General features: G+C 42.2%; 1 protein-coding gene across 2 annotated transcripts in view; it reads right to left on the reverse strand.

Annotated features, from left to right (window-relative positions):
• The window catches only part of LOC126365917 (uncharacterized), a 308,245-nt gene extending 284,669 nt beyond the window's left edge, over positions 1-23,576 (reverse strand). Inside the window, exon 1 of one of the 2 annotated variants that reach the window (XM_050008657.1) lies at positions 22,241-23,542. In XM_050008657.1, the coding sequence (XP_049864614.1) occupies positions 22,241-22,922 (682 nt within the window). In that variant the 5' untranslated portion in view covers positions 22,923-23,542. Of the gene's footprint in view, positions 1-22,240 lie in introns of both variants that reach the window. The other variant, XM_050008660.1, reaches the window with a different exon arrangement.
• Between the last annotated feature and the right edge of the window lie 344 nt (positions 23,577-23,920).

The following is a 23,920-nucleotide window of genomic DNA, read 5'->3' on the forward strand; positions in this document are numbered from 1 at the left end:
GGTACGAGACCAAGAACGGCAGAATAATATTGAGCAAAGTTTGAGAACGGTATGTGTCTGCTAGAAGTCTGTCTCCATAGTAAACATATCGTCTTTCGACAATGTGGAAAAGGTACATAGTGCAACTGAGTTGCTTCCCTTTCGAGACAGTAGCAGAAATTACGGAAAACTTTCAGTGAACATTTCAGTGTACTAGGGGCACATCATGGCAGCACAGATTCACAAACCACACCAACAAGTAACTACAAATTAAACAAGTGATTGCGTAATTTATTCTGTATATGTGCTGTATTTCTCTGCTGTAAGAACTGTTTCCGTTTCAAACCGAATAAAACAATAATTTACTGATTTTTAGCTTACGTGATCTTATGTCTGTGCAATGGGAACTGTTGCAAAACAAATAAACAAACAAATAAATAGAAAGTAAATAAATCTGATCCGACCTCATACAAGTCAATTCCGAGAAGTGCTAGTAGTCAAACAAATATCTCTGTTTACGGCTGTGACTTGATTATTTCACTTTCATCTACTTTTATTAACAACTAGATATCTTCCGTTTCCTGATCCAATCAAGAATTTCAGTTCTCAAATTACCGTATGGTGCTTTCATATGCATCTTCCATCCAAAGTCCTGATCTTTCGTCGTTTACTTTTTTGAGTTCGTTCTGGAAGTTCGTTTTGAGTGAATTTAATTTGTTTCGGTCTTTGTAGGAACAGTCGTGTATTGGGCAATAACATGTTGCACAGTCTATTGAACCTGCGCGAATGCTTTTCAAAGCTCTGCAGTCTTCTTCAGCATGTCACGAAAACCGCGAATACTAGCCTCAGACAGTAAAGATTATACACAGTGCTCAGTATTGTGCCATAAATATTGAGCACGCGGAGGTCCATTTATACCGTCTGCTCAGGAGATACCAATGCACAAGATCAAGGTTTAAGAGGTAAACTAGCTAAAAGGAAACAATGTTTCTTGAACAAAATCATTCTTCACTTTACTGAAACAGCCACCACGATAATGAAAGGGACGGTTACAATTAACGATTTTCTACTATATTACGAGCTGGAGACTAATCATTACCAATTAATAATTGCATTCATTTTAACCTTCCTCATCTTGATGAAGGGAACATATTACAGTTGCGCAAACTACACACATCAAAAAAAAGTTTTGCCTCACCTCGGTTCCGAGAGTTCCGTAGCCTGTACAGAAAATTGGAATAGAGATCAACATAAACATCATTTCCGCCCCTTTTATTGCCAATGAAAACCATGAATTGCATGTTGTACCACCATACAGCGACACCTTCAGAGATGGTTATCCAGACTGCTGTACACACCGATACCTCTAACACCCAGTAGCACCTCCTCTTGCATTGATGCATGCCTGTATTCGTCATGGCATACTATCCACAGGTTCATGAAGGCACTGATGGTCCACATTGTCCCACTCCTCAACGGCGATTCGGCGTAGATCCCTCAGAGTGGTTGGCGACTCACGTCGTCCATTAACAGCGCCTTTCAGCCTATCCCAGGCATGTTCGAAATGGTTCATTTCTGGAGAAAATGCTGGCCACTCTAGTCGAGCGATGTCGTTATCCTGAAGGAAGTCATTAGCAAGATTTTCAGTATGGGGGCGCGAATTGTCGTCCATGAAGACGAATATGCTCGCCAATATGGTTGCACTATCGGTCGGAGGATGGCATTCACGTGTCGTACAGCCGTTACGGCGCTTTCCATGACCACCAGCTGTGTACGTCTGCCCCATATAATGCCACCCCAAAACAGCAGGGAACCTCCACCTTGCTGCACTCGCTGGAGAGTGTGTCTAAGGCATATGCAACACTCACCGGTGAAGGGAACGTGATGCCAATCCCAAGCAGTCCATTCGGCATGTTGTTGGGCCCATCTGTATCGCGCTGCATGGTGTCGTGGTGGCAAAGACTGTCCTGGTCATGGACGTCGGGAGTGAAGTTGCGCATCATGCAGTCTATTGCGCACAGTTTGAGTCGTAACGACGTTCTGTGGCTGCACGAAAAGCATTACTCAACATGGTAGCGTTGCTGTCAGGGTTCCTCCGAGCCATAATCCGTAGGTAGCGGTCATCCATTGCAGTAGTAGCCCTTGGGCGGCCTGAGCGAGGCATTTCATCGACAGTTCCTGTCTCTCTGTATCTCCTCCATGTCCGAACAACATCGCTTTGGTTCACTCCGAGACGCCTGGACACGTCCCTTGTTCAAAGCCCTTCCTGGCACAAAGGAACAATGGGGACGCGATCCAACCGCGGTATTGACCGATTAGGAATGGTTGAACTACAGACAACACGAGCCGTGTACCTCCTTCCTGGTAGAATGACTGGAACTGATCACTTCTTGGGCCCCCTCCGTCTAATAGCCGCTGCTCATGCGTGGTTGTTTACATCTTCGGGCGGGTTGAGGGACATCTTTGAACAGTGAAAGGAAATGTGTCTGTGATACAATATCCACAGTCAACGTATGTCTTCAGGAGTTCTGGGAATCAGGGAGATGCAAAACGTTTCTTGATGTGTGTATAAGGAGCTTCAATGGTAATATTATAGTTACTTTACTTAATTTACCATGTCCCTTTCCTGCAATATAGTTACTTAAATTTGCCTGCTGGTCAGCCTTACCAAATCATTATCCTAAAACCAGAAAGATATGCGTAAGTTACAAGGGGTGAGCAAAAATACTGACAGATCACAAACACTACACATTAAATGTTCAACACGGTGTATGAAATCCGTTGGCATTCAAACAACAAGGCGAAGACTCCAGTGATGTACGAGTACAAAATAAATGTCCAGTCTTTGGAAGCGGTAACAACCGTCAAGTATCTGGGTGTGACTATTCGAAATGATCTCAAATGGAATGATAAGATTACACAAGTAACCGGCAAGGCCAACTCTAGATTGCGGTTTATTGGTAGAATCCTTAAGAGATGCAGTCCTTCAACAAAGGAAATAACTTACAATACCTTAGTTCGTCCAGTCTTAGAGTATTGTTCGTCTGTATGCACCCTTACCAGTTGGGTCTGATTCAAGAGATTGAGAAGGTCCAAAGAAGAGCGGCAAGATTCGCGACTGGTACATTTAGCCATCGCGAGAGCGTTACGAATCTCATTGAAAGTGTGAAGTGGGACACACTTGCAGGCAGATAGACGACGCGTAACGGAAGGGGCTGCTCACTAAATTTCGAAATCCGATCCTCGCCAAGGATGTAGAGCATAGTCTATATTATTACCACCAACTTTCAAATCTGAATCATCATCATTCAAAGATAAGGGAAATTAGAGCTCGTAATGAGGCGTTCAGACACTCGTTTTTCCGTGGCGCGATCCGAGAGTGGCACAGAGAGAGAGGGGGCGGGGGGATGGAGAGTGTGTGTGTGTGTGTGTGTGTGTGAAATCTTATGGGACTTAACTGCTAAGGTCATCAGTCCCTAAGCTTACACACTACTTAACCTAAATTATCCTAAACACACAAACACACGCACCCATGCCCGAGGGAGGACTCGAACTTCCATCAGAGCGGCCGCAGGGGGGGGGGGGGGGGGGATATTACGTTGGTACACACACCGCCTGGTGGCTATAGGAGTATATATGTAGATGTAGATGTAGAATCACCTTCCAGTACTCAAGGATTGAATACATACAAGTTCTGTATGGTTTTCAAGGGAACTTTGTCATACTTATTCCAGTAAATTATTGGTTCATTCAGGTAACATCGATGGAGACAGACAGCGATCTCTCGAAAGTAGACTATAAAGGCTCAATTATATTGACATCTACTGACAGTAGTGGGCAGTGTAGATGTGACAGTTCATCCTCGCGCTTACAAAACAATCCTCGATTATGAGAGCTGTGTGAACATTGTTCTGTACGATGGATCTGCTTGGCCAAAATGCTCACATAATTCCTGGCAGTAATGCGACCGTGCACAGCAACCATAGCGTCCATGGAACATCTCGATACAGCTAGTCAAATCATCAACGAACCAATTAAGGGAACCACACCCTGCCCATCTAACCCACGTTAATTTCTGAAAAAACTATTTTATGCAGGACCTTAATATTTTTACTGTATGTTACATGATGCTGATAGAGTCAACGGTACTAAAATCTAAATTTATCCATTTTATAGTTTTTAAGAAATACGTTTTTAAATTTATTAACAAAAAATATTAAGTTTTTTCTGAAGAAAATATTTTTTTGTGAACTTCCTGGGGGGGGGAGGGGGGATATTAATGATTGTGGTAGTACTAGAGGTGGCTTTTCATGTTATGCAGAGTATCTGGAAATTTCATTCATTTATCTATGATAATGGGGCATATGTACTGAAAATTTTAGTTTGTGGGAAATTGACTTTAAAGAAAAAACTTTTGAAATTTGTTACTTACAGTTAATTAAAATTGTCCTGTTGCATATGATGGCCATTCTTTGGCCTTCCAGCTTCTTTCTCACCTTCCTGGATGTTTGTCTTGCTTTCTTGGCCATATTAGATGCAGACCTGCCTGCATCGTCTATCCTAATTTTATCGCAATGTTGCAGCCCACTGATCATATTTTCACCAGGATTAATTCCCAGCTTTTTCAGTACCCAAAACTTTCCAATATTAACACAATTGAATGTAATAACAGCATCATGAACTCCTAGTTTCATAGTATGCATGCCTTCAAGTACAGTTTTAGGAAGGCAGTTCCAAATTTGATGTTGAAACATTCGTCTGGGTTCTGTGCCTGCCCATGCAGACATTTCCTTAGGTCAGGATGAGCCAACTCTCTGAAAATAGGTTTAATTGCTGTAATAACAGCAGCAGGAAGAGAATGCTGATGAGAATAAGATTCTCCAGTTGCTTGAGCTCTATTGTAATTGCACCACGAATTTACTCCTGAAGGACACAACCCATGACATGGCTTATCATCAGTAGAGGACTTATGGAAGAATGTGGCCCAAACATCTCTCTTCATTGCTCCAGATTTTCTATTTCAGTTTTAGTTAACTGACCATGACCACTCAACAATTTTCCATCTTCTAATTTTTTTCCTCTCATATCAACAGTTTTCTCAGCATTGTTCCCAAATGTTTTTGAAAATGGCCAATACATTCTATTTTGCTAATAATGGTATCTCCATATGGGTTAGAGTTGTCAGTGGGTGGGTTGGTAGTGGGTGACAGAAAAGTGGGCGTGACACATAAACACACGTGGTAGGAAAAAGCTCTTTAAATGCTCGAAAAAAAAATTTTCAGCAAAATCCTTTACAGAGTGCTAAAATAAAACCTTAATCTATCGAAATATGATGAAATCGATTTTTTTCGACCTGAACCACACTGTGGTCCTCTTAAATGACTTTCTTCCATTTCTCCATAGTTCAGATTTTATAAGTTTTGGCACCACGTTTACCTGTTATCGGTGCACCATCTTGACTAAATGACAGTTTAGCCAACAGTCATTCAGTCAAGATGGTGTACTCAGTAACGAAACAAAGCAGTAGGCTCTGCCAGAAATATTGACTCTTAGACAATGTGTCTAATAGTGTATTTTAATACGACAGTATGCCATCTTAGGCTATTTATAACACTTAAAGCACTTGATAATGGCACTTTGAATCCGAAATCACGATTGTGTAAGTGTAAATGTAACACTGTAAATAAACAACAGTCTAATAGCGGTACGGACCTTAAAGGAGCCTTTTATCTTTGATGAGAGATATCGACCTCCACTGTTATACAAGCATCAAGTACATCTTTGACAACTGACAGACATATCAACCTGGATGTCTCAGTGGAAACGGCGTCCTAATATGTTATTGCAGGCACCAAGAGATGGCACACATATACAACGATGTATTTAGTTCTTTCTCGCGTTTCTTTTTTTTTAAGATTTCAAATAACTGTCTACCAATACAAATAAGTCAATATGTGGTGGTGGTTAGTGTTTAACGTCCCGTCGACAACGAGGTCATTAGAGACGGAGCGCAAGCTCGGGGTAGGGAAGGATTGGGAAGGAAATCGGCCGTGCCCTTTCAAGGGAACCATCCCGGCATTTGCCTGAAACGATTTAGGGAAATCACGGAAAACCTAAATCAGGATGGCCGGAGACGGGATTGAACCGTCGTCCTCCCGAATGCGAGACCAGTGTGCTACCCACTGCGCCACCTCGCTCGGTCAATGTGTATAATTTCATATTAATGCGCCATACATTTGGTTTTATTGCGAATAAATAGCAGTAGCTATAGAACTAATGATCTTATAGTGCTAATTATTTCATTCAGAGGGCACTCTGGATCTCAGTTAACGAATTAAACTACTCTGTCAAGCACTTTATGAGTCTGGCTGTAACATAGATTATGATCCTCAAATAAATATAAACTCGTTACTTGATTTAAAAGATAAGTATTTAAGAATGAAGAGGCAAATGATGTGTACGTTGGTCCCCATTGACTGACGGCGATGTGTTAAGTTGTGGAGCGCCCCCTCTCTATCCCTTATAACTCGTGGCTGCTCAGACATCAGCGTCATTTACAGTGTCTGAGGCATACACAACGGGTAAGGCGCCATCGCCGTCACCCAAATGGGTAACGATACACCGTTTTAGACTATACTTTTACAAGGTTGGCTTCCTATGTAATGTAGCACCGTTACTTTTGTTTTTACAGTGCAAACTCTGATGATGGCTCGTATTTAAAAGGGTCGAAACCGGTCAGAAGTTAACAGCGACTGCGATCAAGTCTGCTTTTAAATAAAAGGTGAATTCTGTTGCTATAATCAATGTAGTTCCTTTGGAAAGTTTCGATAACGTGATTCAAATTCCAGCCACAGGATCACATTTGTGAATAAAAAATCCTTGATAAAAGTTTCTGTAGCAAAACCTTACGTAATTTCGTTTTTTTTTCTAAGCGTCGGTGAATGCTAAGAGCAAAATTTGCAATCCCTGACGGCTATAGGACAGGCCCAGGAAATTCCCTACTTACATCGGAGGCGTGCGGGGATCCCTCAAGGTCCGAGGAACCTTGCCCGGACGACTTTTTTCTTACTCTTCCGAACGTGCAGAGACTGCGTCGAGGAAAACCTGTCTCCACCAGGCACCGCAACCTACAAGGTCGGCCGGTCAAGAGGAAAATTATGCCTCCTGCGTGCCGCGGAATGAGGCAGCCGGTGAACCGCCTAGGTGGTTTCCTTACCTCTAGTGAGGTCAACGATACTCTGCGTAGAGGCTTCACCTCATTGCGTCAGCGCCTCTCCACTGGATTCTCCGTCCGTTGAAACAGGAATCCTGACGACACACACAGAGAGAGAGAGAGAGAGAGAGAGAGAGAGAGAGAGAGAGAGAGAGAGAGGGGGGGGGGGGTAGAGAGAGGGAGAGAAAGAGAGTGAGAGGAGAGGGGGGGGGGGGGAGAGTCTTTCACACTTCAGAGACAATGATAGGACGTAGCAACATGGTACAGTTCAACGAAGTTGCGTGTTTGTGCAACGCCTATAATATAACTGCCAGTTAAAGCATATGCAGAGACGTCGTTTTACTACGGGTTTTCGTAAAGTTTTAATTTTCACCCCAATGAAAAATAACGTAATTAACTTTTTGTTTGTTGATGAGTAAATGTCTGATAAAATGGATATATGTTGCGCCATTTTGTTTTGCCTCTTGTAGTCGTGTGCTGCGAGGGTAATCCAAAAAGTAAGGTCTCCAATTTTTTTATAAGTACACAAACCTGTTTGTTTCTACAATGGTTTACACCAGTTTAAAGCTTGAACATTTAGCTATTTTTCGACATAATCACCATTTCTGTCGATGCATTTTTGTAGACGCTGTGGCAGTTTTTGTATGTCCATGTCATACCAGCAGAACGCCATGTTGTTCAGAAAGTGATGAACCTCTTCTTTCACCTCGTCGTCGCAGCTGAATCGCTGGGACCACAATAAACGCTGACAGGTAGAGACTCTGAAAAAACCCAAACGGGCAATTTAGAACCGGAGAAGAGGAATGTTGAGCAAGGGCGTACACATTCTCCATGACAACGCTAGCCCACTTCGCTCGGCAAACCGTTGCTCCCCTGCCACAGTTTTAGTGGAAAATAATCACCCAACCACCCTATAGTCCTGACTTGGCGCCCAATGACTATCACCTCTTGTCTAGGTTAAAAGTTTTGGCCGGGAAACGATTCAGCTCTGACGACTAGGTGAAAGAAGAGGATCAAAACTTTCTGAACAGCGTTGCGGCGAGCTGGTATGACATGGGCATACAAAAACTGCCACAACGTCTACAAAAATGCATCGACATAAATGGTATTTATGTAGAAAATAGCTAAGTGTTCGAGCTGCTAACTGATGTAAACCATTGTAGAAATAAACAGGGTTACGTACTTATAAAAAATAGGAGACCTTACTTTTGGGATTACCCTCGTACAACACTATGGCGCGCGGATTCCAGTGTGTACCGGAGTTGCAGACAGCCAGCTGCAAAAGCGCTTGGTGCAGACGATGTAGCTATTCTTCCGAAGACACTCCTGTACGTTTCTCGAGCATTTCTGCTTCACTTTCATACCTTCTCGTTACTGTTCCAGGAGTAAGTATCTCAATTCTTTCGATGTATGCTGTAACGTTGACACGATAAGAACTAAAAATGCTTGGTCAGTTCTAGAATTCTTTGCATGAGATTTTCTTTAGAGGTGCACTGCATCTATTTTTCATAAGGTCTTATGGGACCAAACTGCTGAGGTCATCGGTCCCTAAGCTTACACACTACTAAATCGCTTAATTGAACTTCAACTAACTTACGCTAAGGAAAACACACACCACTCATGCCCAAGGGAGGACTCGAACCTAAGTATAAATAATTCAAATGTTTTCAACAGGGTTATCACATACGTTCCATTTATGAAAAATTCGTCAGAACTTTCAAATGCCTTTGAGCACTATGGGAGTTAACTGCTGAGATCATCAGTCCCCTAGCACTTGGAACTACTTAAACCTAAGCAACCTAAGGACATCACACACATCCATGCCCAAGGCAGGATTCGAACATGTGACAGTAGCGGACGCGCGGTTCCAGACTGAAGCGCCTAGAACCGCTCGGCCACATCGGACGGTTCGTCAGAACCAAATTAATGTATTTTTGTGCAGAATCTGATACACCATTGTTACAAATATATGTGAAACAGAATATTGATATCTTCTTTTGCTATATTTTTATAGCTCTCCAAATTTATGTATAAAAGATACCGATTCTTAGGGCTTTTCTCTTACATAAATGCCTTACTATTGTAGTAAATGAGAACTGCTTTCACAGAACGTTTCACTATTGACTAATTGCATGCCAAATGTAAGTACTACAGTGTCAGTAGATTGTGAGGAGAAGGTACACAAAGTTGCCAAAATGTAAGTTGCGCGACATCTGAATCTAAGGTTTGACAGGTTATGTATTAGGCCTTAACTCATCTGGGTGAACTAGTGCAATCCACATGCATTTTTCTCCTCATCCTCAATCAGTCTTTCCTTTGCTTGTTGTCTTACGTTAACCTTATTGTCAAATTTAGTAACAACAATGGCAGCTGCATCAGTTCTTCTGTAATCGATTGTTTTCAATATCGACAGCGTGGAAGCTCCAGGATCAAACCCTAGCGTTTGTAGAGTCCACAGCTTGCCAAAATTAGCACAGTTAAAAACTGAACCAGTATCATACGTTGCAACTTTATCAGCAGTTGTAGAGACAAATGTTTTGGGCCATAGTAAGTTCCATGAGGATTATGAATTTTTGCTGCACACATTTTTGAAGCAGTTCTCGATCTGCTAAACACCGAAATATTCCCCGTATTGTGACAGCATAAAACTGAAAACTGGAAGAAGCCGCCGCAGGAATAAACAATATTAGGAAATACAGAAGAACAAACGTGTGTGAACAGTTCAAGTTTTTGTTAGTCCTCACGTCTATCACATTTAGGAATGGAATTGGAACGTAATAGTCAGGAATTCAAATTTCAATACATATAGTAAATGAAGGCCCAATAAAAAGTTTTTCACAGTTTTGGTCACTTTCGCGCACGTTTTCTCTTAATAATAAAGCGATGGCGTCGCAGCTGTGAACACCACATACGACAGGTTAAAGATGTGTTACTGAAGCGGGTGTCGAACCCGCTGCTCTTGTCCAATTTATTGACTTACAGATCTTGCCCTTCAGCCAGCTCAACAGTGCAATGTCTATTCTGACGATACGAGTGTAATCACAACATAACACACAGTCCCCGAGGGAAGAAATTACCAGATCTGGCTGGGAATCGAAACCGGGTCCTTCGCTTAGCAATCCACAGCACAACTACCGTTGCTGACGTAGCGAATATTTTGTCTGGAGTACGAGGTCCCTCGTCAAGTGAATAGACTTTAAGTAGAAACAAAGAGTACTGTAGAAGGAGTTTCATTCCTTCTTTCTTGAATTGTTACACTACTGGCCGTTAAAATTGCTACACCACGAAGATGACGTGCTACAGACGCGAAATTTAACCGACAAGAAGAAAATTCTGTGATATGCAGATGATTAGCTTTTCAGGACATTCACACAAGGTTGTCGCCGGTGGCGATACCTACAACGTGCTGACATGAGGAATGTTTCCAGCCGACTTCTCGTGCACAAACAGCAGTTGACCGGCGTTTCCTGGTGAAACGTTGTTGTGATGCCTCGTGTAAGGGGGAGAAATGCGTACCATCACGTTTCCGACTTTGATAAAGGTCGGATTGTAGCCTATCGCAATTGCGGTTTATCGTTTCGCGAAATTGCTGCTCGCGTTGGTCGAGATCGAATGACTGTTACCAGAATATGGAATCGGTGGGTTCAGGAGGGTAATACCGAACGCCGTGCCGCATCCCAACGGCCGCGTATCACTAGCAGTCGAGATGACAGTCATATTATCCACATGGCTGTAACGGATCGTGCAGCCACGTCTCGATCCCTGAGTCAACAGATAGGGACGTTTGCAAGACAACAACCACTTCCACGAACAGCTCGACGACGTTTGCAGCAGCATTGACTATCAGCTCGTAGACCATGACGCTGTATCACAGACAGGAGCGGTGTACTCAACGACCAACCTGGGTGCACGAGTGGCAAAACGTCATTTTTTCGGATGAATCCAGGTTTTTTTAACAGAATCATGATGGTCGCATCCGTGTTTGGCGACATCGCGGTGAACGCACATTGGAAGCGTGTATTTGTCATCGCCATACTGGCGAATCACCCGGCATGATGGTATGGGGTGCCATTGATTACACGTCTCGGTCACCACTTGTTCTCATGGACGGCACTTTGTACAGTGGACGTTACATTTCAGATGTGTTACGACCCGTGGCTCCACCCTTCATTCGATCCCTGCCAAAGCCTAAATTTCAGCAGGATAATGCACGACAGCATGTTGTAGGTCCTGTAAGGGCCTTTCTGGATACAGAAAATGTTCGACTACTGCCCTGGCCAGCACATTCTCCAGATCTCTCACCAATTGAGAACGTCTGGTCAATGGTGGCTGAGCAACTGGCTCGTCACAATACGCCAGTCACTACTCCACTACTCTTGATGAACTGTGGTATCGTGCTGAAGCTGCATGGACAGCTGTACCTGTACACGCCATCCAAGCTCTGTTTGACTCAATGCCCAGGCGTATCAAGGCCGTTATTACGGCCAGAGGTGGTTGTTCTGGGTACTGATTTCTCAGGATCTATGCACCCAAATTACGTGAAAACGTAATCACATGTCAGTTCTAGTATAATATATTTGTCCAATGAATACCCGTTTATCATCTACATTTCTTCATGGTGTAGCAATTTTAATGGCCAGTAGTGTAGCTTTGTTAAGGGTCACAGTGTCCCAAACGCGAATTAAACGGTATCAATTGAAGAAAAGTCATTATATTCCGTAGTTTCGATTTTGTTTCTCGTGACTCAATCTGACTCTGTAAATAATGTCTCTATCGCGTTTTAGTCCGGCAGGAATTCACAAACTGATGGAGAAATAGAGTTTTGTCTTTCGGATATGGCCAGAAACGGAAGGGAAGATGACAGGGCGGGGGGGGGGGGGGGGGGGTGGATTACGTTCTCGTTAGACTTTGCACTAGTGTAATTTGTATTCAAACAAACTTCGCCCCATTGCCTCGAGTATTGAGAACATGTGTCGGATCTGATGGTCCAGTGGTACAGCGAATGTCTGGAAACCGAGACGCTACGGTGTGGAATGTCGATTGGACCATGGACATTTTCACTCTGTCTTTAATCTGGTCTCCAACACTCCGTGAAGGGAAAAGTCGCCGGGAACAAAGCGTGGTTTGTTTTCCACGCTAAACTGTAGGTCTCCTCTGTATCGTTTTATAACATAGTTCATTAGAGACACGCTAGTCACATCCTATTGTAAGAGTTGCATCTGGCCATTGGCGCACACGAAATTATTATTAGGCTATGTGCTGCTGTTGGTAGTTCACTATTAGTTTCTTTAGTACTGCTCAATGAGTTTGTGCTAGGATCAGACATCAGTAATCCAACCATCAGCAACTAGAATGATAAATAAAGCTGACAATCATAATATAAAGAATGCCTGTGTTTTCGCGAAGCAAGAAATCCTTACAAATTAAGTTGACCGAACAAGCTATCTTGTGTTTAAAACCGACATGTACTGCTTCTACTGTAAGATTTTACAAAACATTAACTTTTTCCAACAGACTACCATTATTCATAAAAATTAATTTCTATCTGCGTAGAAAAATCTAACGAGAAATGAGGAAGAATCTACTACAAAGTGTTTCCATTTTATCACCATAATGATCGCAAGTCTCAGCGGTGGTAGGAGCACCTCATATCCAACATAGCTCTGGACGAGACAACAGGAATGAAGAAGTTTCATTGGCCACGACTATACGACCCAGAGGATTCAGCAGCAGCTGCGATGGCTTGGGAAAATGAACAGAGGAGTGCTACATCTGTATAGCGTTTGATGTGAGAGTCAACTTCCTGTCGACAAGGTGAGGAGAAACAGTTCGGAGTTGCAAGTGAGCTTGACGTCATCAAAGCTTCAACCAGCTGTCGGTGAGGCAGCCGTCCACGATGTCAGCGTATCTGAACGCAATCAGATGGCGGACCCACGACGCATGCCACTGCCAGAAACATAAACCCTTCATGGGTGAACAGGAACCAGTGCCCAACACATGTTCCTTAACTCACCGCTCGGAACATGGGCGCAGGACTGTGACCATTGAAATATGAAGCGAGAAGAAGGGTCACCTAAACCCACGATTTGCGGCACTCTTTGGTACACGACGATGGCAGGGTTAGACTTCGTTGAAACTTTGGAACTAGTTGTCATTAGGAATATTTCATAAAATTTAAGCCGGCCGGTATGGCCGTGCGGTTCTAGGCGCTTCAGTCTGGAACCGCGTGACCGCTACGGTCGCAGGTTCGAATCCTGCTTCGGTCATGGATGTGTGTGATGTCCTTAGGTTAGTTAGGCTGAAGTAGTTCTAAGTTCTAGGGGACTAATGACCTCAGAAGTTAAGTCCCATAGTGCTCAGAGCCATTTGAACCAATCATAAAATTTAATTTACTCTCATGCAGATCGATTACAGTGTATGATATTCGACCCCTAATTTGTCTGCCGTCGATGCTCAGCACCTAAAGATTCAGGAACCTACTATCCGATCAGGTGCAGCTCTTCATTCACATGCAACAAAGAAAAGGCGACCTACGATTTTCGTACGAAATTCTGCGTGCCGTAGCTGCGATTAACTGTGGAAAACTCTATGGAGATGTGGATACACATTCACATCCCTAAGATATGAATTTTAAATCCAGTTAGGACATTTGCGACACCATCGTGCGGGATTTGCGCATCTTGGAACAACGTCCAACCAATTTCAGTATGTTGTGATGCCACTGTAGAGTTGTTCAGGATGGCACCCAGTGCTTTCGAAGTTACTGGAATCAGTCACGAGACGTCTCGTCGGCTTCATCAGGGTTAAAGCCTATACTATAAAGTTTGAAGATCTAAGTCATCTGCTCGTGAAAGAAGTGGACATAAAACGTTCAAGAATAAAAAAAATGATGCTGTATTACCCATTTGCTGAGTTGTTTATGTTTTCTAATTCTTGCCTGAGGCTGTTTACATGCACATCTTGTGCTAATATTTGAGTCGCTAGAAGCCAAATTAATAAATAGATAACAACACGTGCCTTGGTGCAATTGCTCCAGTACTTGACATCTGTGTCTCGGAAAATATCAACCAGTCCACCCCTTTGCACAATAGTCCGTATCAGGGACAATCACCGTAAACAAAGAGAAAAATATACACGGTCCAGTCACATTAACGTGTGATAACCACTCACAGGTGACAGGTGGAAGCAGTAGCAGAGGAGGGTACGTGTAAGATTTCCAACGCTAACAAATTCTTATGGTAATACAGGTCGTCCATCTCTGTCAATTTCTTTTACAAGTGGCATTTCAGTTTCTGTTAACCCCACACTTTGATTTTGTTGGATAATTGCGTTGTGACACGGTAAATTAATTGTTTGCACTGTCAGTTTCTGATGATTAATTTTATGCATCTCGCAAAGCACATTTGTAGCAAGCCGAGGTATTTTCTCTTGTTCACATATCAATATTACTCGTATTCCTTACTTGATTTGACGGTACTGCTCCAGCAGTAAAGAAAATCGAGTAGTGATCCTCTAGCACCAATCACTGTTGGTTTCAAATGGTTCCTAATGGAATGGGAATGTTTGGCCTGAAAATCACTGCGGTAGAAAATCTCAAACTTTGACTGACGATACTGGCAACTTGGTAGAAGCAACATTCGCTCTTTCCAGTTCTTATAGAGAGTCAAACGCCTGAAAAAAATGAAAAGAAAGAGACAAATAACCTTGTCTGTTCCCAAAACCACCGTTTCTCTGAGTGATTATGTATTACATGTGATGAACTCTAACTTCTTCAACCGTTTATCCGCTTTTTCGGTCATCATTCACTCAATTATAATGAGGAAAAACCAATGAAACCAGATCAGAAAACTTTTGAAATTGGAAAATTTTCATTTAACCACGTATGTGTGCACTTACGTTGTTGTTAGCACTGCATAAGTCACTAATATAAGAAAAACAACTGAATGTTTTACAATGAATGTTGGGTTTGCCAACCATTTGCAGTTTTCAGTTTAAAGGTCAGATCTCAAATAAATATTTTACAAACTGCGCAAAATGTTTGACAAGACAATTTCTCTGGCGTTACTTTTTGTGTGTGTACCCGGTGCTGCGGAAATATTACCATAATTGTTAACTTGTTATTGTAACGGCGTTGCTGTGCCAGTACTTCGAACGGCTGAAAGCTATGGGAGATTACAGCCGTAATTTTTCCCGAGGGCAGGCAGCAGCACGATATGGTTAAATGATGATGGCGTCCTCTTGCGTAAAATATTCCGGAGGTAAAATAGTCCCACTTTCGGATCTCCGGCGGGGACTATTCAGGAGGACGTCGATAACAGAACAAACAAAACTGGCATTCTATGGATCGGAGCGTGGAATGTTAGATCCCTTAATCGGGCATGTAGGTTAGAAAATTTAAAAAGGAAAAGGGATAGATTAAAGTTCGATATAGTGGGAATTTTTGAAGTTCTGTAGCAAGAGGAACGGGACTTCTGGTCAGTTGAATTCAAGGCTATAAATACAAAATCAAATAGGGGTAATGCAGCAGTAGGTTTAATAATGAATAAGAAAATAGGAACGTGGGTAAGCTACTATGAACAACATAGTAAACGCCTTATTGTAGCCAATATAGACAAAAAGCCCACGCCCACCACAATAGTACAGCTTTATATGCCAAATAGTATCGCAGACGACGAAGAGATTAAAGAAATGTATGATGAGGTAAAAGAAGTTATTCAGACAGTTAATGCAGACGAAAATTTAATAGTGATGGGGGATTGGAATTCGATAGTAGGAAAAGGAAGAGAAGAGACAAACAGTAAGTAAATATGGACTTGGGGGAGGGAATGAAAGAGCACAACTTACTCTTTGCCAACACTTGGTTTAAGAATCACAAAAGAAGGCTGTGTATGTGGAATCGATCTGGAGACATTGGAAGGTTTCAGACTGATTATATAATAGTAAAGTAGAGATCTAGAAACCAGGTTTTAAATTTTAAAACATTTCCACTGGCACATGTGTACTACCCTGGCCACAATTTATTCAACATGAACTGTAGATCTAAACTGAAGAAATTAAAAAAAAGATAGGAAATTAAGGAAATGGGACCTGAGAAAGTTGAAAGAACCAGAGGTTGCTGAGAGTTTCAGAGGGAGCACTGGGCAACGGTTGACTACACCAGGGGAAAGGAATGGACCTAATAGCTAAAAAGACAAGACCTACTAAAAATCCGTAGATAACACAAGATATATTGAATTTAGCTGATGAAAGGAGAAAAATATAAGAATCCAGCAAATGAAGCAGACGAAAGGGAATACAAATGTTTAAAAAATTAGACTGATAGGAAGAGCAAATTTGCTAAGCAGTTGACAGGAAGCGCAAAATGGCTAAGCAGGAATGGCTAGAAGACAGGGCTTAGAAGCATATTTCACTAGGAGAAAGGTACATGCTGCAAACACGAAAATTAATGACGCCTTTGGCGAAAAGAGGAGCAGCTGTATGAATATCAAGAGCTCAGATGGGGAACCAGTCCTAAGCAAAGAAGGAAAAGCTGATAGGTGAAAGGAGTATATAGAGGGTCTATGCAAGGGAGATAAACTTGAAGACAGTATTATAAAATAGGAAGTGGACGTAGATGAAGATGAGATGGGCGATATGACACTGAGAGAAGATTTATTTATTTATTTGCCTCCAAGTCGAAACAGGGCCTGGGAACTACTGATAGCCTTCCGTTTGGTAAGCAAGATGCACGAGACAGGCGAAATACCTTCAGACTTCAAGAAGAATGTAATAATTGTATTTTCTAGGAAAGCAGTTGCTGACAGGTGTGAAAATTTTACTGTCAGTTTAGTAAGTCACAGTTGCAAAATACTAACACGAATTCCTTACAGAAAAATGGAAACACTGGTAGAAACCGACATCGGGGAGGATCAGTTAGGAGTCCGAAGAAATGTGGGAACACACGAGGTAATACTGACCCTATGACTTGTCTTAGAAAATAGGTTAAGGAAAGGCAAACCTACGTTTATAGCATGTGTAGACTTAGAGAAAGCTTTTGACAGTGTTGACTAGCATACTCTCTTTAAATTTCTGAAGGTGGTAGGGGTAAAATGCAGGAAACGAATGGCTATTAAAAACTTGTACAGATACCAGACGGTAGTTATAAGCGTCGAGAAAAATGAGAGGGAAGGAGTTGTTGAGAGTGGAGTGAGGTTTGTAGCCTATCCCCGATGTTATTCAATCTGTATATTGAGCAAGCAGTAAAGGAATCAAAAGGAAAATTCGGAGTAGGAATTAAAATCCATGGGGAAGAAATAAAAACTTTGCGTTTTTCCTATGACACTGTAATTCTCTCAGAGACAACAAAGGGCCTGGAAGAGCGGTTGAATGGAATGGACAGTGTCCTGAAAGGAGGATATAAGATAAACACCAACAAAAGCAAAACGACGATAATGGAATGTATTCGAATTAAATCGAGTGATGCTGCGGGAACTAGATTAGGAAATGAGACGCTTAAAGTAGTAAATGAGTTTTGCTGTTTGGGGAGCAAAATAACTGATGATGGTCGAAGTAGAGAGGATATCAAATGTAGACTGGCAACGGCAAGGAATGCGTTTCTGAAGAAGAGAAATTTGTTAACATCGAGTATAGATTTAAGTGTCAGGAAGTCGTTTCTGAAAGTATTTGTATGGAATGTAGCCATGTATGGAAGTGAAACATGGACGATAAATAGTTTAGACAAGAATGGAAGCTTTCGAAATGTGGTGTTACAGAAGAATGCTCAAGATTAGATGGGTAAATCACATAACTAATGAGGAGGTATTGAATAGAATTGGGGAGAAGAGAAATTTGTGGCACGACTAGAAGAAGGGATCGGTTGGTAGAGTATATTCTGAGGCATCAAGGGATCACCAATTTAGTATTGGAGGGCAGCGTGGAGGGTAAAAATCGTAGAGGGAGCCCAAGAGATGAATACACTAAGCCGATTCAGAAGGATGTAGGCTGCAGTAGGTACTGGGAGATGAAGGGGCTTGTACAGGATAGAGTAGCATGCAGAGCTGCATCAAACCAATCTTTGGACTGAAGACCACAACAACAACAACCACCCAACCAATGAGGAGGTACTGAACAGAATTCGGGAGACAAGAAATTTATGGCACAACTAGACCAAAAGAAGAGATAGGTTGACAGGACACATTCTGAGACATCAAGGGATCACCAGTGTTGTATTGGTGGGAAGTGTGTCGGCGGGGGAGGGGGTAAAAATCGTAGAGGGAGACCGAAAGATGAACACAGTTAGCAGATTCGGAGGGATGTAGGCTGAATAGTTTTTCGGAGATGAAGAGGCTCGCACAGGACAGAGGACAGAGTAACGTGGAGAGCTACACCAAACTAGTCTCAGGACTGCAGATCACAGCAGGAAGATGTGTGTCGCTTTCCACTCGAAATGCTTGTACGCAAGGAATTCCCTAAAGCTGTCTCAATGGGTAGCCTACAGTTTAGGGTTGTGCGATTCCGATCTCAGTCCAGCTGGAGTGACGGCATGGTTTTTACAGAATTTTGTATGACAATGTCATTCATTCATAAACGCTATAAAATGACACTTTTAACAACTTTTGTGAGTTTAGCACCTCAGGCAAGTATCGTAGTGGTATAAAATTACTGAAAAATGTATCTACTTGGATTGTTGTATTTTTCAGCTCAACAGTGAAACTAATTTTTTTATTTCCATCTTCCTAAGCAGTCATTTCTGGTCCAGGGACACATTTGTCTTTATCCGTTGTTCCCGAAATCTTGTACCATAATCACGGAAACAACTTGCAATACTCTGCCACAGGTGTCAGGATGTTATGAAGAACTAATTTACAACACATGTTCATTTATCGAGTTCCTGCATCCTGGAGTACCTCGAGATATTTGCAGTGTCCTACTAAAGTGAATGTACTAGCCTGAAAAAGCGATTCTAGTTGAGCTTTCATCTATAGATTTTAACACGGAATGTGTAAGATGACCAAAAAGACTGGACTTTATTTACGTGATTCTAGCTCGCATTATCCATCTCAGAGAAGAAATATAATCTGTTATCCACTTTCAGTTATCCACTTTAAGTCAAATCTACAGTCAATGATATCACTTAGAGAGACTACTACTAGAAAAAAAAGACGCATTTAATAATAGATATTTGTAGAAGCACAAAATCAAACGCATGTCATCTCCCTTAATATGTGCGGGACTGATGACCTCGCCGTTTGGTCCCATAACCCCTCTCAATCAATCAATCAATCAGTTCCTTAATACGTCTCGCCTGAAGTCTATGAAATTAACGTTCTACGTGATATCACACGTACGATTTATGCCTTTTTAGCGGGAAATGTGTACATCATTATTTTCTCTCGTTATATAGCTACACAGTACATGGAAACCACTGGATGTGTCGCAACTGTCAACACGTTTGACGGTGCTCTGTAACAGTTTAGTCATAATCTCGTCAAACCGTCCTGATTTGTTCGTTGCTTACCTAAATAATATGTGATGACTTATGGAACTGCTATTTGAAGAAGGTCATGGACGATTGTCTCCCATGTTTCATCGGAGCTACTGATCCGCCGCTTAAGCCTCTGTTTCTCATGGCATCAACTGAACATAAACGATGTAGATGCGTTTTCCAGAATTAAAGTACTTACCTCTGGAACATTAAATCGATTTTACTAATAATTATGACGTAGTAAACAAACTCGTAAATTTTTATTTTATGCTTTTGCTTTTGTTATTAAGAATTGTGTCAAATCCATTGAAAGGAGTGGCAGTGAAGTATGGTTAAACAAGGTGTAGAACTACTCTCGACGAATAAAAGCCGGCCGATGTGGCCGAGGGGTTCTAGGCGCTTCAGTCTGGAACCGCGCGACCGCCACGGTAGCAGGTTCGAATCCTGCCTCGGGCATGGATGTGTGCGATGTCCTTAGGTCAGTTAGGTTTAAGTAGATCTAAGTTCTAGGGGACTGATTACCTCAGATGTTAAGTCCCATAGTGCTCAGAGCCATTTGAACCTTTTGACGAATAAAATACGGTATTCGTTGCAATCGTTGTATTCCTGAACAACTGGTGTTGTTGCTTTAAGGATTCCATCCACCATATAAAATGTATCTTAGTTTATCTACAAGCCGCCTTACACATTTCCAAGACACCTCTTGAGCCCAGTAAAGTTAGTAGATGTAATATTTATCTTCACAGACGGATCACTAGCTCAAGTGAAAAATATATGGGAGGCAGCCGTCTATGACCTTCTTCAAATAGCAATGTACGACTAAATACGCACTTAATTTTAAACGCTTGTATTCAGTTAGTTTCATGTTCGACCACCATAAATATGCAGATAATAGAATGTTTACTGAAAGACTCCTTTCGGTCGCACGAACTTTCTCAAAGCAAGACTGATAACGCATAAGGAATGAGAACAAAAATATAGAAGCAGCGTCGGTATGCACAGGACTTACATTGGATACGTTATACCTGATACTTGTGTGGAGGTTCCTAATACTAGACATCGTGATGCAAACGACATCAGTCGTCACAGAAAACTATAAAAAAATACGTCAGAAGAAGAACAAACAATAGATAACGCAATGCTAAAGTAACATGCGTAGTTATCAATGCATTATTCTTATAATACCTTTGTTTGCTGTTTGATACATTTAAACAATAACAATGTATAGAAATGACATTTGCGGTCCATAAGAGGCATGTACATTGCTCAATATTTTAACGTACTTTTAAGAACATGCCAGCCGATTTGTATACACATAATTCTTGCACCGATAACATCATAGGACGACAGTACAAAGAAATGGGAAATATCGACCGAACACTGTGTATAACGAAGTGCGGAATACCATCAACTTCTGGGAACAACTAAGTGGACTTTATACATAATTCTCTGTTAGTATTATGGCACAATGCAGGCCACATTATGAAAAACACAGAATAGTGTTAAAGAAATTTCCTAATAGTAATAACAACGTACCGCTGTGCAAAGCACGCCGTTACTTTCGCCGATGCACAAATTAGCCTGTAATCAACATGCCAAAGATAACAAACACAATAACGCGCAGAAGATGCCAATGGTGGTCCAGGACGAAAGTATCTCACTATTCTGAAGCTTTGCAATGCTGCCTCAATATTCATTTTTATACAAAGCACATAGACATTACACCTGGATAGAAAAATATTTGTGGTATCTTATGTCGTGTTTATGATGTTTTGCGAAATTGAAGTGTATCCTCCTTCTGTGATGAAAGTCGATCAGCGCAATCGAACTCGACGAGCAGTTTATTGTTGGTGTGTTCCTGGGCTCCACTGAAGTGGAAAACCGATACATATCCTCTATAGGCTCGTTAAAAACGACAGATTAAATTTTTTGATACGTGGAAGTGGCAAATGCGGACTTACAGATAGAGATGACAGGTAAACTAACTTCCGTCAAATACTAGGCAATATATTTTCCGGCCTCGTAATGCGTTCCTTAATTGTCGGTGTTTTGATCTTTTTGATGAAACGAGTCAGAAAGTAAGGATGTATTTAGAGATCACAGAAGAGTCGCGAAGTAACGCACCATAACAAATAGTCCCTCAATAACATGAGCAGTCCTTCTATTCGAATCGAGATCATACAAGTCGCTTAGTCAGTAAAGTAACTGATGATGGTCGAGGTAGAGAGCATATAAAATGTAGTGCGGCAATGGCAAGGAAAGCGTTTTTGAAAATAGAACGGGGAAGAAGAGGAATTTGTTGCACAACTTGACTAGAAGAAGGGATCGGTTGACAGGACACGTTCTGAGGCATGAAGGAATCATCAATTCAGTATTGGAGGGAAGTGCGGAGGGTAAAAATCGTGAAGGGAGACCAAGGCATAAATATATATGCTGCAGTAGTTACTCGTAGGTGAAGAAGCTTGCACAGGATAGAGTAGTATGGAGAGCTGCATCAAACCAGTCTCTGGACTGAAGAACACAACAAAAATAACAACAACAACAGTCAATAACTGAACATTACACCCTTTGCAACCACTAATTACCTTGTCCATACTTCTGGAGATTCCTCTGCACCATGGTCTGTGGTTGTTCCAGATGGTGTTGTTGCGTATGTGGCGAAGGTTCGTCCAGAGTCTGAGACAGTGGCTGTTGCTGAGGATGTTCTCGAATCTCGTTCTGAGTTTGAAGCTGTGACACCGGTTGTTGCTGTGGAGGATGTTGAATCTGAGTTTGAGACTGGATCTGAGCGTGAGAGATCGGTTGTTGCTCGGGCGGGTGTTCGGTTTGAAGCTGAGGTTGGGTCTGATTCCGAAGCTCCAGCTGACACTCTAGCTGGGGGTCAGACTGTGGCGGCGTTGTCTGATGTTCAGACTGCGGTTGTACGGTAACGTTGATGGTAACAGGCCCATTGTAGGTTAGACTAGGCCCCACGTGCACGTCGGAAGATTCGCTGATGCGGAGAGCGGACGTAACCTGCTGTCTCAGAACTGTCTCCACTATTTGGCTGACGTCCATGTTCCCGGTTTCACTGTCGTCGTCCGATTCCAGACCATTATTGACAAAGCCAGTACATCCCTCTGAAGAAGAGGAAGAGACGGAACGCGTCTCCACCGCCAGCAGAGTATTATCCCCATCATTGTTGTCTCCGTAATCGCGAGATGAGTACTGCGTTTCATCTTCTGAAGAGTTGCACCGTCTTTTGTCTAAAGCATTTTTAGCCGCCATCACTACTGCACAAATCGGATGACAAACAACAAGATGTTCCAAATATTCTGCTTTAACGGGTAGTTTCTCAAAGCTGGATTCAAAAGATCCCTTCCCACCGCCAGAGTGATTCGCTGATATTTCATAATCACGATAGCTGCCATAAACTATATATGGTTTGACTCAATATCAAACACTACACTCGCAGCCAACAATCGGTATTCGCAAAAGACCTGGTTGCTTGTATCAGACGGTAGATGCAAACGCCAGGACGTAATCAATGACTTCCCTAACTTTCCAACAATACGTACATGTCTCAAAATCTACCCGATTACAGCTCTTTTGTAACTTGTAGCACGTATGTGAACGATATGAAACGCCGTCAAAGTAGCGAACGAGCAATGCTTACTCTTCGTATGATGTCGTGCGCTGCGAGGAAAGAACCGTAACTCTTGTAACAAAATACTTTCGCAGTTATTGTGCGTGTATAAATCTCACAGGCAAAGCTCTATTACGGAGGCAGGTAAGCGCACTCTTGGCGGAGAATTAGTATTACCCCTCGACCAGGAAACTAACTGTCGCGATGCACAGTAGGAGACGAGGAGAGCTACCACCGATCCTCTTGCTACGAAAGCTGTTCGCGAACTGCTGTAACTGGTTTCGCTGCCCGCTCGTCTAAACTGCAGGTAGTGTGTAGCCGCCGGTGGCGCCGCCCTACCGGATGACGTGCGACCAATCGGCGCGGACTGTCCAGGGACTGCGGGAGTTCCCAGGCGTGATCTTCCCCCCCTCCCCCCCACACACACACTAGTATGTTTTCATGGCAGCCTTAAGCACGAGTTGTTGTAATTAATCAGCCTTGGATTTTCCTTCTTAAACGTACTGCAATTTAACAGTCTGAATGTATATTTCGCCAAAAGCGATCCAATTTTATTTATGAGTCATCTACTATGGTCAATCTGAAAATGTGGTAGTAACATGTTTCTACATTTTAGTATTTATAAATTAAAATCAATATT

This window comes from Schistocerca gregaria, chromosome 4 (genome assembly GCF_023897955.1).
Source record: "Schistocerca gregaria isolate iqSchGreg1 chromosome 4, iqSchGreg1.2, whole genome shotgun sequence".
Lineage (NCBI taxonomy): Eukaryota > Metazoa > Arthropoda > Insecta > Orthoptera > Acrididae > Schistocerca > Schistocerca gregaria.